Below are 17485 nucleotides of genomic sequence, written 5' to 3' on the forward strand. Positions count from 1 at the left end.
GTTGATATGTTTTGTGTACTCATTCGCAATGTTGGTTTTAAACGGACATAAATTGCAACTGAATTTTATTTTGTGCGTAGAATAGTGCTTTAATTGCGAGGTTTTGCGACTAAGTATTCTTTTGCAATACTCACATGTCCATGTTTTAGATATTTGATTTGGTATACCCTGTTCAAATGTTTCGTTTATATTTTGTTTTGGTAAATTATCAAAATTAAATTGTTCATTTATATCAATATGTACTTTTTCCATAGCATTTTCTTTTATAATTTCAGGTGTTTTATGTATGTGTTTTTCTAATTTAGTTGTTTCCTCTGCTTCAAGTATTGGTGTACCTACAAAGATGTTTTCTCGTAAATATCTGCACTTGTTAGCTTTTCACGTCAATTTATTTACTGCCTTTATCCACGTAGAAGGTTATTTATGCTGGTAGTAGTCATAATTCTCCTGGACAGAGGCGGTTTAAGGGTGAGGTGAACCGTGCAATCACCGGGGGCGTAGTGGGCTTGGAGAACCATTTTTTTACGCTTTTACTGACGAAACTATTAAAACCAGGGACCTTTTTTGCCCCGTCCGGGACCTCCTTTTTTTCAGCTTTCGTCTGGGGCCTCAAGTTGATTAAAGCTGCCACTGCTTTTAGGTTTCTAGGTGTTTATGGGTAGTGAGGAACATACAATCAGATAGCAATATGAGCAAAAAGAAAAAGAATATTAGCACTACAATCGAAACTTTTAAATATAAAGCAATCGTAATACGCTTCATATATAGAGACATACTTGAACTTTATCTAAATTCAATCACTACAAAATAAAACTTACTGGATCTCTCTAGATAATTTGAATTATATCTACGCAGATCTATTTTAAGATAACTTGCATATTCAGCCCCATAGAAAACTAATAACTCGGCAAATGGAGTAATTCTTTTAATTGTTCTGGGAATTAAAAAAAACAATTCTTTTAATACAGAAAATAATTAAATATGAAGACGTATTGTTACTTGACGAAAAAATACTGTATGTTTTGCAATTATCAGTTATCTAATATTGAATCAGAGGTGTTGGTACTACAAACGATGTCTTGGTTTCAGTTACCTTTTTTTTATATGTGCGTTCGGCAAAGTGTCTCCACTGCACCTGATGGTAAGTGGATTGTGGTCCAATACAATGTCGACTGACGAGAGATGATTACCCCTCGACAGTCGATAGAATTATGCCGGCTTGTTGGAACCGGACATACACAGACAGATCACAGAATGCGACACTTACGTGGGCCACTATGGCGGGTTTTAACACCTTATGTACGCTGGTCGCTATCCGGGCGGATATAAAATATATACTACCGGCAGCATCATTTATCTAAGATTAATTATGAGGGAATCAAAGAGGCTGATTTTAAAAAACAAACCTGTTTCGTCTACAATATATTTGGAAAATGTATGGTATGGACCTTATAGACTAAAATAAGATCATGGAAAAGTTACCTGTAGTATAGCTGTCCCTTATACTGATAGGCGACGAGGTTTTGCTCGCTCCAGTGTCGCGCGCAGTTCACGTAGCGCATCCAGTTGGAGTTGTTGCCGTCCGCCGCGTCCACCACGTGACTTGGCTTGTTATGATCAAAGATCTAGATAAAGATACAGCTATTATAATAATCAGCCCTATATTATATACTGTCTCACTGCTGCACGGACCTTGTCTACTACTGAGAGGGATTAGGCCTTAGTCCACCACGCTGTAGTGCGGATTGGAAGACTTCACAAATCCTTAAAATTCTTATAGAGAACTTCTCTTACAAGTTTCCTCACGATGTTTTCTTTAACCGTTAAGGAGGCGATACTTCACAAAGAATGCATACATAATTTTAGAAAAGTCAGGGCTGTGTGCCCTTGGGTTTCGAAGCTGCCGAAATTTGGTTCGGCAATCCGTTGCACACCCAACTAGGCTATCGCCACTTTACAAAATAGCATAATATATTTGATTAATTAGGAAACCCTCATATTAGAATTAGTCCAGGACAGCCCCAACTCTCGGCCCGCCTCAAATTGTACTCACCATATAGACCAGTATTACAGTAGCATAGCAGGTATAAATATATAGTTTACCTGCCAGCAGTACATGGATCGTATCTGGTCAGTTCGCTTCCCGCGGTACGGACCGAAGCGCACTCTTCGTGGTATGGTCAGAGTGCTGAACACGCCCAGGCCGGCGCCTTGAGATTAAATTATTTTACTCATATAACTGCGAAAATTCGTGACAATCATTTATTTATTTTTGTTTTATTAAACCACTGTTTCTTACTTTTAAAACGTAAACGTTTTTAAAACACATTATGTAATTATTAAAAAAAAAAAATATTATGTTTGAGTATTCGTTAGAAGTAAGTAGAAACTAGTCTCATCTGGGTTGAATCATGGATTAAATATACAAGCTTTTGCCCGCGACTTCGGCCGCATGAGTTTTTTTGGGATAAAAGTCCCTCTTAATATTTTCCTGAGATAAATGGTATAGCAATCAGGAGTGTAGCTTTCTAGTGAAAATTCAACATCGGTTTACTACTTTCTGATATTAACGCGTTCGATTAAACTCTTCAGCTATATATTAGCAGTCCTGGATTTGTAAATAAGCCGTATAGACCGGCCTATAGGCGGCAGCCTCTTAGGGGCGGCAGATAGAGGACGCTCACTCGATTTAATTAATCATTCGTTTATTTAACTTTAGTGCCTTCCATAATACAAACAAATGGACAATTATTAAGTATTGTAGAAATCTACATACATACATAAACCTACATGGGGCGGCGGAAATAAAGGGAGCACTCATAAAAAATATAAATCCGACACTGTATATTAGTATAGATTCATTGAAAATTGTCGTATTACAAATACAAATAAACACTAAATAATCAAATTATTTAAATCTTCTCAGTAACGTAGTCGGACTAAAAGCAAAACAATATCTACATGAAATCGTAACTTTAATTAAAAGTCGTGTATGAAACCGTACCTTTATTCTCAACTATTATTTGTTTGAGACTTAGCTTTTCCGGCATCAAAGCCGAGCTATACATTTACCCGTGATAAGTAAATCGCTTTCAAAAACAAAAATATTTTACACAGAAAGAAAGAGTTTTGCGGGATAAAAGTCCCGCTAAATATTTTCACGGGTTAGAAAGCCTATAACCTTCCCAGGGTCTTAAACTATCTCCATACCAAATTCCATAAAAATCCGTTCAGTAGGTTTTGAGAAAATCTATAACATACAGACAGAAAGGAACTTTTTTTTTATAAAACGTATAGATAATAGGTAGGTAGATACTGGTTACCAATTTTGGATTCGGTGATATGTACTACGTAATTGCGTCCATTAGGAGCCGAGAATTAATCCTATTAATATTATAAATGCGAAAGTTTGTGTGAATGTATGTATGTTTGTTCCTCTTTCACGAAAAAACTACTGAACGTATTTGTATAAAACTTTACAGTAATATTGGTTATACATCAGAATAACACATAGGCTACAATTAATAATGATTTTGTGTAATTTAGTTATAATATAACGATACATATCAGGTAAATCGGAAAAAATGTCCCGGTAAACTCGTTCACGCGGGCGAAGCCGCGAGCAAAAGCTAGTACAAAATAAAAGCGATTTGAACCTGTGCGATCTTTTCAATTTTAGGCTGGGCATTGTTTACCTGGTATCCTGGAGGGAGCCAGGTGCAGAAACACGCTGGGGATGGTGAGCGCTGCACGCGGCACGAACGATGGGTACTTGAGCTTGCTAGACACCTGTGCATTGTAAAACACACTCGACATTATCCCCAACGGGATTAGCATATAAGTTGTAGAATTCGCTTTCTCGTCATTAGAGTACATATATTACTTATGGCAGCATGATCTCTGACCTTAGCCGGTTCCCTGTGAAACGAATTTAAAAAAAAAGTACATATTATATTCTCAGAACAAGAACAAGCATAGAAGGAATCTAAATTACACTCATATACTTATCCTATTTTTTCAAATAGGCCAAAACCGTTGAAAAGAACGAGACAAATATTATGTTGCTAAGGTCGGCTTGCGTACACTTTAAAATAACCAAATGGTTACCTTTGGTCCTCTTTATGATGCCGAATTAAAAAGCAAATAAAATGTCAAATGTTCCAACTTGCCAATCCCAAACAATGTCACAAACGCGCCCACACAATTTAGTTATGTTATACTTCAGCGCGTGCTTTTCAAAAGTGGCTACATGTTTTGTAATATTTTTGTTGTTAATTTTAATAAATACACAGTGCTGTTTAAGTAAAATATAGCCCTAGGAACAAGCAATGGCCTGCGTTATTGTGGGGTGTAAATCTCATTCTTCTCGTAAAGAAAATAAAACTGAAATCATCAGCTTCCATCGGTGAGTAAACAAAAAACCGAATATATTTGCTTAAACCCTGTATATAAGTACAAAAAGTGTTATTAATTATACTTTATTATACTGTAGTCATATTATAATCTGCTGTTGGCCATTCGATCCAGTCATTATTAAGTATTTTTCATTTTTACCAATTTACGTAGTCGTGGTCAATAGTGTTGTGCTGCATATTCTGTCGACAACATAGATGTTAGTATATTGTAGTTTACTATTTTGCATAAATTTCCTTTTACTTTCAATGTATGGTGGTGTATGTATAGTGGTAAAAGCCACTTGGAAACCGAACGCGAAGGCTGGGGTCGAGGAAACTATCTGATTTTCATAGTGTGTTTCATACAATGTGTTTCATTGCAGATTCCCCACAGATGATGCTGTGAGGCAAAAATGGATCGTTTCTATAGCTCGTCCCAATTGGCATTGGAAAAAACAGCACCGTGTTTGCTCTAAGCATTTCGACAAAGTTTTATTAAGATTGAAATAAGTTATCAAACATATGTGACATGAATGATACCGGTGTGTTTTAATTTTACTGTCCCATTTTAGTAGCTTTTGTTAAATCACACCTCTTGGGTATCTTTTAATCCCTAAGAACAGAAGGCGTACTGGCTTTCTCCTAGACGAAATTCCGGCCGATTTCTTATTTGTTACTTACAGCGGTTTCCATTCCTTCCGAAATTTCTAACATTTTCTTAATTTAATAATCTAAATGCTAAACCATTTTTGTGTGAATGATATTGGTATGTTGTAGTGATGTTTTGGTACTTGAATACCAAATCAAGGTTTTGATAACTTTTTTTTAGTCTCTATCTAAAATAGCAATTTGCAACGGTTTGTAGTTGACTGACCGAAAAGTGTTTATTTTAGCAGGTCTGTGAATTTACCATAGCCGATAGACAAAATATCTATCGATATCGATAAGATGTCAGAAGGGATCGCAACACAATTAAATTTCTTGCTGTCTAAGACAGAGTACGCTCAAATGTCATAGTGTTACTTCTATGCTTGTCATTGTTCTGAGATTATATTCCTCAGAACAAGAACAAGCGTAGAAGGAATCTAAATTACCCTCATATACTTATCCTATTTTTCAAATAGGCTAAAACCGTTGAAAAGAACGAGACAAATATTATGTTGCTAAGGTCGGCTTGCGTACACTTTAAAATAATCAAATGGTTACCTCTCAGAACAATGACAAGCATAGAAGTAACATTATGACATTTGAGTGTACTCTGTCTTTGACAGCAAGAAATTTAATTGTGTTGCGATCTCTTCTGACATCTTATCGATATCGATAGATGCTTTGTCTATCGGCTATGGTAAATTCACAGACCTGCTAAAATAAACACTTTTCGGTCAGTCAACTACAAACCGTTGCAAAATGCTATTTTAGATAAAGGTTAAAAAAAGATATCAAAACCCTAATTTGGTATTCAAGTACCAAATGAGGTCTGGGTATATAAAATCACTCGTTAAGAAGCTGTTAAATTACAATAAACTATAGAACTACCGGCTCTCTTCGAGCTAAATTTTCATTTGCTATTTACAGCAGTTTCCATGCCTTCCAAAACGTCATTCACACAAAAATGGTTTAGCATTTAGATTATTAAATTAAGAAAATCTTAGAAATTTCGGAAGGAATGGAAACCGCTGTAAGTAACAAACAAGAAATCGGCCGGAATTTCGTTTAGGAGAAAGCCAGTACGCCTTCTGTTCTTTTCTGACTTTCTTAGGGATTAAAAGATACCCAAGAGGTGTGATTTGACAGAAGCTACTAAAATGGGACAATAAAATTAAAACACAGCGGTATCATTCATGTCACATATGTTTGATAACTTATTTCAAAGTTAATAAAACTTTGTCGAAATGCATAGAGCAAACACGGTGCTGTTTTTCCAATGCCAATTGGGACGAGCTATGGCAACGATCCATTTTGCCTCATAGCATCATCTGTGGGGAATCTGCAATGAAACACACTATGAAAATCAGATAGTTTCCTCAACCCCCAGCCTTCGCGCACGGTTTCCAAGTGGCTTTTACCACTTCACCACCGTATATTGAAAGTAAAACGCAATTTATGCAAAATAGTCAACTACAATATACTAACATCTATGTTATCGACAGAATATGCAGAACAACACTATTGAACACGACTACGTAAATTGATAAAAATGAAAAATACTTAATAATTACTGTATCGAATGGCCAACAGCAGATTATAATATGACTACAGCATAATAAAGATTAATTTATAATACTTTTGCACTTATGTACAGGGTTTAAGCAAATATATTAGGTTTTTTGTTTACTCACCGATGGAAGCTGATGATTTCAGTTTCATTTTCTTTACGACAAGAATGAGATTTACACCCCATAATAACGCAGGCCATTGCTTGTTCGTAGGGCTATATTATACTTAAACAGCACTGTGTATTTATTTGAATTAACAACAAAAATATTACAAAACATGCAGCCACTTTTGAAAAGCACGCGCTGAAGTATAACGTAACTAAATTGTGTAGGCGCGTTTGTGACATTGTTTTGAGGTTGGCAAGTTGGAACATTTGACATTTTATTTGCTTGTTAATTCGGCATCATAAAGAGGACCAAAGGTAACCATTTGATAATTTTAAAGTGTACGCAAGCCGACCTTAGCAACATAATATTTGTCTCGTTCTTTTCAACGGTTTTGGCCTATTTGAAAAAAAGGACAAGTATATGAGGGTAATTTAGATTCCTTCTATGCTTGTTCTTGTTCTGAGGGTTACCTTTGGTCATTTTTATGATGCCGAATTAACAAGCAAATAAAATGTCAAATGTTTCAACTTGCCAATCTCAAAACAATGTCACAAACGCGCCCACACAATTTAGTTACGTTATACTTCAGCGCGTGCTTTTCAAAAGTGGCTATATGTTGTGTAATATTTTTGTTGTTAATTTTAATAAATACACAGTGCTGTTTAAGTAAAATATAGCCCTAGGAACAAGCAATGGCCTGCGCTATTGTGGCGTGTAAATCTCATTCTTCTCGTTAAGAAAATGAAACTGAAATCATCAGCTTCCATCGGTGAGTAAACAAAAAACCTAATATATTTGCTTAAACCCTGTACATAAGTGCAAAAAGTGTTATTAATTATACTTTATTATGCTGTAGTCATATTATAATCTGCTGTTGGCCATTCGATCCAGTCATTATTATGTATTTTTAGTTTTTACCAATTTACGTAGTCGTGTTCAATAGTGTTGTGCTGCATATTCTCTCGATAACATAGATGTTAGTATATTGTAGTTTACTATTTTGCATAAATTGCCTTTTACTTTCAATATATCGTGGTGTAGTGGTGTAAAAGCCACTTGGAAACCTTGCGCGAAGGCTGGGGTCGAGGAAACTATCTTATTTTTTCATAGTGTGTTTCATACAATGTGTTTGCATTGCAGATTCCCCACAGATGATGCTATGAGGCAAAAATGGATCGTTTCCATAGCTCATCCCAATTGGCATTGAAAAAAACAGCACCGTGTTTGCTCTAAGCATTTCGACAAAGTTTTATTATCATTGAAATAAGTTATCAAACATATGTGACATAAATGATACCGCTGTGTTTTAATTTTACTGTCTCATTTTAGTAGCTTCTGTCAAATCACACCTCTTGGGTATCTTTTAATCGTTAAGAAAGTCAGAAAAGAACAGAAGGCGTACTGGCTTTCTCCTAGACGAAATTCTGGCTGATTTCTTGTTTGTTACTTACAGCGGTTTCCATTCCTTCCGAAATTTCTAACATTTGCTAAAATTTCTAACATTAATTTAGTAATCTAAATGCAAACCATTTTTGTGTGAATGACGTTTGGGAAGGCATGGAAACTGCTGTAAATAGCAAATGAAAATTGGATAAAATTTAGCTCGAAGAAAACCGGTAGTTCTATAGTTTATTGTAATTCAAAAGCTTCTTAACGAGTGCTTTTATATACTCAGACCTCATTTGGTACTTGAATACCAAATTTGGGTTTTGATATCTTTTTTTTAACCTTTATCTAAAATAGCATTTTGCAACGGTTTGTAGTTGACTGACCGAAAAGTGTTTATTTTAGCAGGTCTGTGAATTTACCATAGCCGATACACAAAGCATCTATCGATATCGATAAGATGTCAGAAGGGATCGCAACACAATTAAATTTCTTGCTGTCAAAGACAGAGTACACTCAAATGTCATAGTGTTACTTCTATGCTTGTCATTGTTCTGAGTTATATTCTAAGTACAAGAGGGCCGTCGCGGCGTCGCGGGTTTTGAGGTCGCTACTGTGCTTAATTACCTCTTTTATTCAATTCTAATATGTTTCTATACATAAAACTTTAAAAACAACGTGCAAGATCGTTTATAACAAGGCAATACGACATGAGAAATGAGTTTACATTTACCAAATGGCGGGGAAGGGTTGCTATGTAAATTTAGAAAGTTAGTTCACTTTCCGGCCACGACGGTTCACTTTCTGAACAAACTATATTTTAGATTTTATTTGTTATTTGCTGTACCTTGTCATCTGGTATTACTAGATATGGTCCGTGTATGGAGCAGTATTCATATACGCATTCGTGGCATTTGTCACAAACTGTAACAAGTTGTAGCAAAATTGTACTAATAGTCTTGAAAAGTTGTTGAGTAATGGATAGTTACTTACATAAATATTCATCGAATAACTGTTCATTTATTTGGTAATTTATGATATTTGTATTTTCACGTAAATTATAACGATTCATCGTGAAATAAAAAAGATAATAAATTAAGTAATTAATGTGCTTTAAATCTATTTTACTAAATAACTAGGTACTTGTACAAATTGTATTAGTCCCTAAGGTTTCCCGCCTTTCTATTTTTTTAAACACAAAAGCAAAGGAAACTTATTTTTAGGGTGTTAAAATTTAAAAAATGATCATAGAGAACACTACGCCCATTTTATGTTTATATGTATATGTAAGTAGGTTTCCTATTTTTTATATTAGGCGTTCCGATCAATTTTAACCAAAATGTAAGAATTCAGAACATCTACAGGTTGTTTCACTTATACAATTTCTATTACACATGTAAGGTTTTTTTTATAAGTGTAGTAACAGTTTTCGTAATACCATTTGGCTTGGATTTAATCCGTCATAGTCAAAGTTGATGTTAGTTACATCGGCGGCAGGGGCGTAGCTAGTACCGTATCGTGATCGGTGCTCCCGACCTTTGGGGCCCCTCTTGGCCCATACCTACATTAAACGAAGCAGGCGCCCAAAAATTCTCACTGCCCTGAAGGGCCCTCAACAAATTTAGATATAGGACCTCTCTATGGCAAGCGATGCTACTGATCGGCGGTAGGCTTTTGCATAGGATAGCAATGATATCTTCTGCTTTCAAGCAACATTGATCATGCACTGTTGTATTTCGGTTTGAAGAACGTTATAGCCAGCGTAATTACTGGGCATTGTGAGACTTACATACACCGTGATTTTATATAATGATTTCTTATGTTTACGCGAATGTTAGACATTGAAATTAAACTAATTTTCGGATTCTATCGCGGTGCTAGTATTTTATTTTCTCCCGACGTTTCGAAGACTTTGCAGCCTTCATGGTCACGGGGGGGACTGAGGTGTTGTTCATCCGTAAAGTCAAAGTTACAATATCTTTATCTTTCGCCAAAGAACACCGATTCCTGCCTAGGATGATTCGCGAGGCTATTGAAATTAAAAAACATCCTAATTTCAATAGGGAAGATGGTTGGAAGCTTGCACAAGCCTGGGATCCAGTTCTACATTTAATTAAATCGGAACCCAAAAGACCGGCTGCCAGACTTCAAGACACTGTGAGCTCATTCTGCGTAGATCGGACCACCAACAGCTAAAATTTAAAAAGTTGTATAATTGTAAAATGTAGGTAGATATTGTAACTTTGACTTTACGGATGAACAACACCTCAGTCCCCCCCGTGACCATGAAGGCTGCAAAGTCTTCGAAACGTCGGGAGAAAATAAAATACTAGCACCGCGATAGAATCCGAAAATTAGTTTAATTTCAACGTGATTTTATAGTCATTTTGGAACCGAATTTTTTAATTCTGTATCAATAATAGAGTTTAAAAAAATACCAATGTAACATTTTTTTTTATATAAACATTAAAATGAATGTTTACTAAAAATAAATGAGAGCTCGTGGTAATGCAACTAAATCTCACGTAGATACTACTACGATCGGCGCAGTGACATTCATAACTATGTTGTCGCGACGTTACAATCATTATCAAACTCGAATGAGTGAAAATATTATCATAAAAATATTTTTTTTAATTATCAACAGTACAATTAATTCACTATTTTTTGGTCCTATAAATTGTTCTAAGTAACCACATTTTGGTTCCAAAACGACTACAACATCACGGTGTATAGTCAGGCTTAGAGACGGCCTTAGGGGCAGGCGAACCGAGCAACTGCGCGGGCCACCGCAGTGCCATAAAGGTCATTGTTTTTGCTCTGCCCGGGGCCTCGCGTCGTCGTTTTTGCTTTTACCTAGGGCTTTGTGTCGTTAAGGGCCGCAACTAGTTAGGGTGACCAGTGCAGTGGATTGCCAACGCAGTCCTTTATAAAGTTCAGGTGATGTTGCTATTGTTAATGTTGTGGCGTTTCTTACCATCAGGCGAGCGGCTTGTGCGTGACGTTATTTTTTCGTATAAAAAAGGCATGCGGCCGGTAAAAATAAAGCCAAATAAGTTTTGCAACATGCGTGAAGAATGACCATCTCTATAATCGGGGTTAAGGTGTGGAGAAAAATAAATAACAAAAAAAAAACAAAATTTATTAATACAAACATAAGAAATTAAAGTAACAAAAAACAATCGAAGCAACAATTAAATTAGAAACAAAATTACTAGAATTAAGTAGTACATAACAAAAATAAATATTAAAATTTTGCATAAAATCAAAATGTAAATACAATTTTAAAAACAAAAAAATTAAAGTAGGTAAGAAATCAAAACCATCATCAATGAACTTAAAAAGTAGTGCATGCGTTTGCCGCTAGATGTCGTTATATTTAATTTATCAGAATATAAAAAAACAATATTATTTCTCTGTTTCAAAGAACCATACTATTTATATGGAAAGATCATACCCGTAATATAATAAAAAGAAAATCAACAAAAAAATAATTTAAATACAATTAAAGATAACGTCTCTATAACATTACTGTTGTTAAAAATTTTGAGTTAAATTCATAAAGATTAAATAAATTATTATATGCTATAGAAACGCATAAATGCTCTTTATTTTCGCTGGAAAAAAGTTTTCTGTGCGACAGTATTACGTCAGTTCACTCGGCCTATTCTTGTTTTAAAGAAATATGTATGAATGCCGACTGTCTAGAGGTAATCACATCTCGTCAGTCGACACTATTGGACCCCACTCCACTTTGTCCACAATATGCCGTGAACATATAAAAACAAACTTGCACATACTTTTGAATCTTAAAGCTTATCATTCTGGACCCCTACTACGTGTAACCATATTTATTACAATATTGACTCATGTTGATATTAGGTTGATAATAATTAGCGCCAGCCGGGAAAAAAATGAGTAATAACGTCAAGTAAACACATTAGCAAATCATTATATTGATTCATCCGATCGCTAAATCTAGAGGTATCGTGCTGTCTTTAAAATGAGTATAAACTAAAGCATGTACTTGTAACATAACATAGAATATTCACTGTTTTTAAATTCTAGCGAACCTCACTCCGAACCGAACTCCGAACACGACTCTCGATGTTTCGTTATAAGCAGAGTTCTAAGATCATAGAGCGGACATTGGGAAGATTGGCATACAATAATTTGATATTAGCATATTTTCTGTAAAGATGTTATTTTAATATTTATAGCTAGGGACGCTGTAACATCTTCCCACACTAGCATTTGATAAGTCAACGACTTATTAGTTATTACCAATTGGTAATAACTTTTGGAGCACTTTGGTTCTGATGTCCGGTCTGTTTCTATACTACTACTACTATCCTGTTTCTTTGGTTACAAGCTAATTTTAAAAACCACGAACATATTGATGTAACATTTCATCGAGCAAAGGCACGCACTCGGACGACTCGTAGTGAGGTACTGTTACACCCTTACTTATATAGTCGTGAATATGGAATATGAATGTAGAGTTTTCTATTGCGTTGATATATGTATTTAATATCCGCCCGGATAGCGACCGTACACAAGGTGTTAAAACCCGCCATAGTGGCACACGTAATCGTTCCGTGATCAGCCTGTGTATATCCAGTTCAAACAGGCATAATTGTGTCGACTGAGGGGTAATCATCTCTCGTCAGTCGACATTCTATTGGACCACTCCACTCACCATCATGTGCAGTGGAGTCACTAAACACATTGTCGAAATCGATTAAAAAATCTTACGATTAAATATTCGCGTTATTCAAGAATCGTTAATTATTTGTATCGGAATTTCATCACATCTCGATACTCTGTGTAATATTGAATATATCAAAATCAAATAGTGTTTTCATTTCATTTAAATGCTTATGGAAACTAAACTTTTATCTGTATAGTAACAATAGGGTAATTGACTTTGTTTGATATTGTGCGATTTTTAATATGTAAGAATTAGTACAAAAGAAATCCTTCTATGAAAATAGTATTAAAATTTTATAAGAAATGAGGCAGTAATTCAAATTTTAAATATTGCTACATTTAGGAGTGGGCGTGGAGTAGGGATATCGCTCCGTCTTTTTCTTTCGCACGTGTCATAAAGCAAGCTGGCGTCACATGCCAGTATTTCGTCCCTTTTCTGTTTCGAAACTCACCTCTACTACTTAATTTCTATGCTTATAACTTGTAGATTTTTCACAAGATTTCAATGATTTATTCCGTTTTAGCAAGCGACGATAGCTTAGTTGGGTATGGAACGGTCTGCCAAGACGAATGTCCGCAGGTTCAAATCCCAAGGGCACACACCTCTGACTTTTCTAAAAATCATGTGTGTATTCTTTGTGAATTTATCGTTCGCTTTAACGGTGAAGGAAAACATCGTGTGGAAACCCGCACATCTGAGAAGTTTCTCTATAGGAATTTCGAAGGTGTGTGATGTCTACCAATCCGCACTACAGCGTGTTGGACTAAGGCCTAATCCTTCTCAGTAGTAGAGGAGGCCCGTGCTCAGCAGTGGGACAGTATATAATACAGGGCGGATATTATTTATATTATTATATATTCCGTTTTAGAATTTATACGACGTACTTATTTTATTAAAGTTTTAAATAAATAGTAGTCAAATACGCTATTGTAAGAACGTTGTATTATATTATGCTCAAGCAAATGTAGTCTATACTCACTTTAAGCGATAATTTAAAATTTCTTAACCATATGTACGTGTAAGTGTTGTTCTAAAATACTATAGTTTTTAAATTTCTTATCGCATATTTCACATAGATACGATTTCTCTCCCGTGTGTGTTCTAATATGATAATTTAAACTACCCTTTTGTGCACACTTGTAATTACAGTACTGACATTTGAAAGGTTTCTCTCCCGTGTGGGTTCTAATATGATTATTTAAACTACACTTATGTGCACACTTGTAATTACAGTACTGACATTTGAAAGGTTTCTCTCCCGTGTGGGTTCTAATATGATCGTTTAAATGACCCTTTTGTGCAAACTTGTAATTACAGTACTGACATTTGAAAGGTTTCTCTCCCGTGTGGGTTCTAATATGATAATTTAAACTACCCTTTTGTGCACACTTGTAATTACAGTACTGACATTTGAAAGGTTTCTCTCCCGTGTGGGTTCTAATATGATCGTTTAAATGACCCTTTTGTGCAAACTTGTAATTACAGTACTGACATTTGAAAGGTTTCTCACTTGTATGTGTTCTAATATGATCATTTAAACTACTCTTTCGTGCACACTTGTAGTTACAGTACTGACACTTGAAAGGTTTCTCTCCCGTGTGAGTTCTAATATGATCATTTAAACTACCCTTTTGTGCACACTTGTAATTACAGTACTGACATTTGAAAGGTTTCTCTCCCGTGTGGGTTCTAATATGATCGTTTAAATGACCCTTTTGTGCAAACTTGTAATTACAGTACTGACATTTGAAAGGTTTCTCACTTGTATGTGTTCTAATATGATCATTTAAACTACCCTTTAGTGCACATTTGTAATTACAGTACTGACATTTGAAAGGTTTCTCTCCCGTGTGAGTTCTAATATGTTTCTTTAAACTATTCTTTTGTGCACACTTGTAATTACAGTACTGACATTTGAAAGGTTTCTCTCCCGTGTGGGTTCTAATATGATCGTTTAAATGACCCTTTTGTGCAAACTTGTAATTACAGTACTGACATTTGAAAGGTTTCTCTCCCGTGTGAGTTTTAATATGTCTCTCTAAATGATCCTTTCGTGCACACTTGTAATTACATTGTCCACATTGATAATACTTTTGACCATCTTTTATAGATTTCTGTATTTTGATAATAGTCTTAATTGGCTCAATAATTATAGGCTTATGTACATCAATATGCTTAATAAGTAAAGTTTTGGTATCACATTTTGTACCACAATCATTGCATATGAATTTTTTATCATGTGATATTTTCTTAATGGTTTCTTCTGTTACTATTGGTGATGTATTTTCAATATCTATATTCGTTTTATATGTTTCAGATGATGATATTTTTGTACTCCCATTTTCTGGACATTTGGTTTTGTCTTGGAGGTTATTATTATCGTCCAGTTTAGGTTTTTTGTTTGGAGGTGCGCCTTAAAAATTAAGAAAAATATTTATTATAGATATATAAACATGATTACATCATTTTTAAATATATTGAGAATTAATGGATGCCGATTTTCGGCCACGTCGGCCAAACTCAACGGAGATCAGTCAGGTACGCAGGAGATATTATAGTGCACAAGTGCAATACACAAGCACTCTCTGTTCCTTCTCATAGTCCTGTGAGACGACATGACCGGAGAGAGATCAAGCGCAGTACCATGAGCTTAAGCTTTCCTAAGCACAGGGATATCACACCCCCAATTTCCTAACTCCGAGCTGCGACTGAGTAATTTTTGAGGCGGAAAACCCTGTCATAATTATTTTTGTCCCGACCTAGGATTCGAACCCCGGACTCCGTGCGCTAGTCGTACTCGTACATTGTACGCATTACAACTTCGCCACCGAAGCAGTGAGCGTATAATACTTTACGACGAGCTTCTGCACACTAATTCATTCATGCGAAAGCTTTCTCATAAAATATTTTTCGTCCGGTATGGCGGTAGGCTAGCCACTATCACATCATGGAACGAAATACGAAAGGGGAAAAGTGTGTCCACGAGTTACGCTTCAACCTACCCCTACGGAGATCAAGGGATTGTGTGTAAACATACTAACTCATAGTATAATTACAAATATATAAAATTCGCCGGTCGAATTTCGATCACTGGATGACCACTATTTACTGTCACTGTATGAAATACAAGTAGATTACATGCTTAGTTTTAACTGTTGCAAGCGAATTTATAAGTTATGGCAAATGAAAAAAGTAGACGACAAAATTTACTCACCAAATTTCTGAGCATAGCCCGGCGGTGAATTGTATGTCCGCAAATCAATGTGCAGTATATGTGCGAATTCGCTTCCGTAGAAAACCATCAGTTCGGTGAAACGTGGTATGATTTTGATCGTTCTAAAATGTGTAATATTTTACTTATCATTTACAAGTTAGGTTCTGTATGTATTTTAATTATTGGTATGCAAAAGTAGGAGTTGAATTATAAAAACTGACTAATTTTAAAAAGAGCAACACCAGAGTTTCTTGCCCATTCTTCTCTTGTATGGACTAGTTTCCGAACTGGTGGTACAATTAATATTGACGGAATCTAAATAATGTATAATATTTTACAGGTTCAAATAATTTTTTTCATTGCAGTATGTCGGAAGCATTTGCGAGATGGTCTACATATAAGATATTAGCTTTTGCTCGCGGTTTCTCCCACGTGACGGAGTATTCCGGGTTTTTTTTCCAACTTACTTGATATGTATCGTTATATTATGACCAAATTACACAAAATCATTATACATTGTAGTCTAAGTGTTATTCTGATGTATAACCAATATTACTGTAAAGTTTCATCCAAATCCGTTCAGTAGTTTTTTTCGTAAAAGCGGAACAAACATACATACATCCACCCTCACAAATTTTCGCCTTTATAAATTAGTAGGATTTGCTGCGAAAGAAGCTGGGCATATAGGCATATATAGGGCACGACAAAGTGTCCCATTTCACCTGATGGTAAGTGGATTGGGGTCCAATAGAATATCGACTGACGAGAGATGATTACCCATCGGCAGTCGACACAATTATGCCGGCCTGTTGAAAAGGGATTTACACGGATTGATTCCGGAACGCGATACTTACGTGGGCCATTCTTGCGGGTTTGATAACTTTGTATACGGTAGACGCTATCCGGGCGGATATAAAATATATCCTACCACTAGCAAAACCTAAGATCATTTATCTAACATTGATTCTGAGGGAATCAAAGAGGCTGATTGTAAAAACCAAACCTGTTTTGTCTACAATATATTTGGAAAATGTATGGACCTTATAGCTGAATGACCTGAAATAAGATCATGGAAAAGTTACCTGTAGTATAGCTGTCCCTTATACTGATAGGCGACGAGGTTTTGCTCGCTCCAGTGTCGCGCGCAGTTCACGTAGCGCATCCAGTTGGAGCTGTTGCCGTCCGCCGCGTCCACCACGTGACTCGGCTTGTTGTTTTTATCGTATATCTATATATATGCATAGTATCACGTCTGTTACCTTAGGGGTAGGCAGAGGTATTACATAGCGGCATTTTGCCAGCTTTGTTTGAGCTGTGTAATAGCGACTTCGGACTGATGTGCTAAACACTCGATGCTACTTTACACGACCCGAGATTCGAACATGAGACCTAAGTAATATTAGGAGGGCACGTGGATCAATGACTCACAGTAAAACCACGGTTAATTACTCACATA

At 35.8% G+C, this 17485-nt stretch overlaps 2 protein-coding genes across 2 annotated transcripts; both read right to left on the reverse strand.

Moving 5' to 3' along the window:
- Nucleotides 1-1478: 1478 nt before the first annotated feature.
- Nucleotides 1479-3816, reverse strand: LOC115450794 (probable histone-lysine N-methyltransferase PRDM7). Its single transcript, XM_037447400.1, has 3 exons — nucleotides 3696-3816; nucleotides 2104-2210; nucleotides 1479-1625 (listed from the first exon to the last, which is right to left on the reverse strand). The coding sequence occupies exons 1-3, from the start codon at nucleotides 3814-3816 to the stop codon at nucleotides 1479-1481; spliced, it is 375 nt and encodes a 124-aa protein (XP_037303297.1).
- A 9845-nt stretch (nucleotides 3817-13661) lies between these two features.
- On the reverse strand, nucleotides 13662-17242 carry LOC115453856 (gastrula zinc finger protein XlCGF57.1). Its single transcript, XM_037441642.1, has 3 exons — nucleotides 17112-17242; nucleotides 16030-16151; nucleotides 13662-15228 (listed from the first exon to the last, which is right to left on the reverse strand). The coding sequence occupies exons 1-3, from the start codon at nucleotides 17189-17191 to the stop codon at nucleotides 13808-13810; spliced, it is 1623 nt and encodes a 540-aa protein (XP_037297539.1). The 5' UTR covers nucleotides 17192-17242; the 3' UTR covers nucleotides 13662-13807.
- Nucleotides 17243-17485: the final 243 nt, after the last annotated feature.

This window comes from Manduca sexta, chromosome 1, assembly GCF_014839805.1.
Source record: "Manduca sexta isolate Smith_Timp_Sample1 chromosome 1, JHU_Msex_v1.0, whole genome shotgun sequence".
Classification (NCBI taxonomy): domain Eukaryota; kingdom Metazoa; phylum Arthropoda; class Insecta; order Lepidoptera; family Sphingidae; genus Manduca; species Manduca sexta.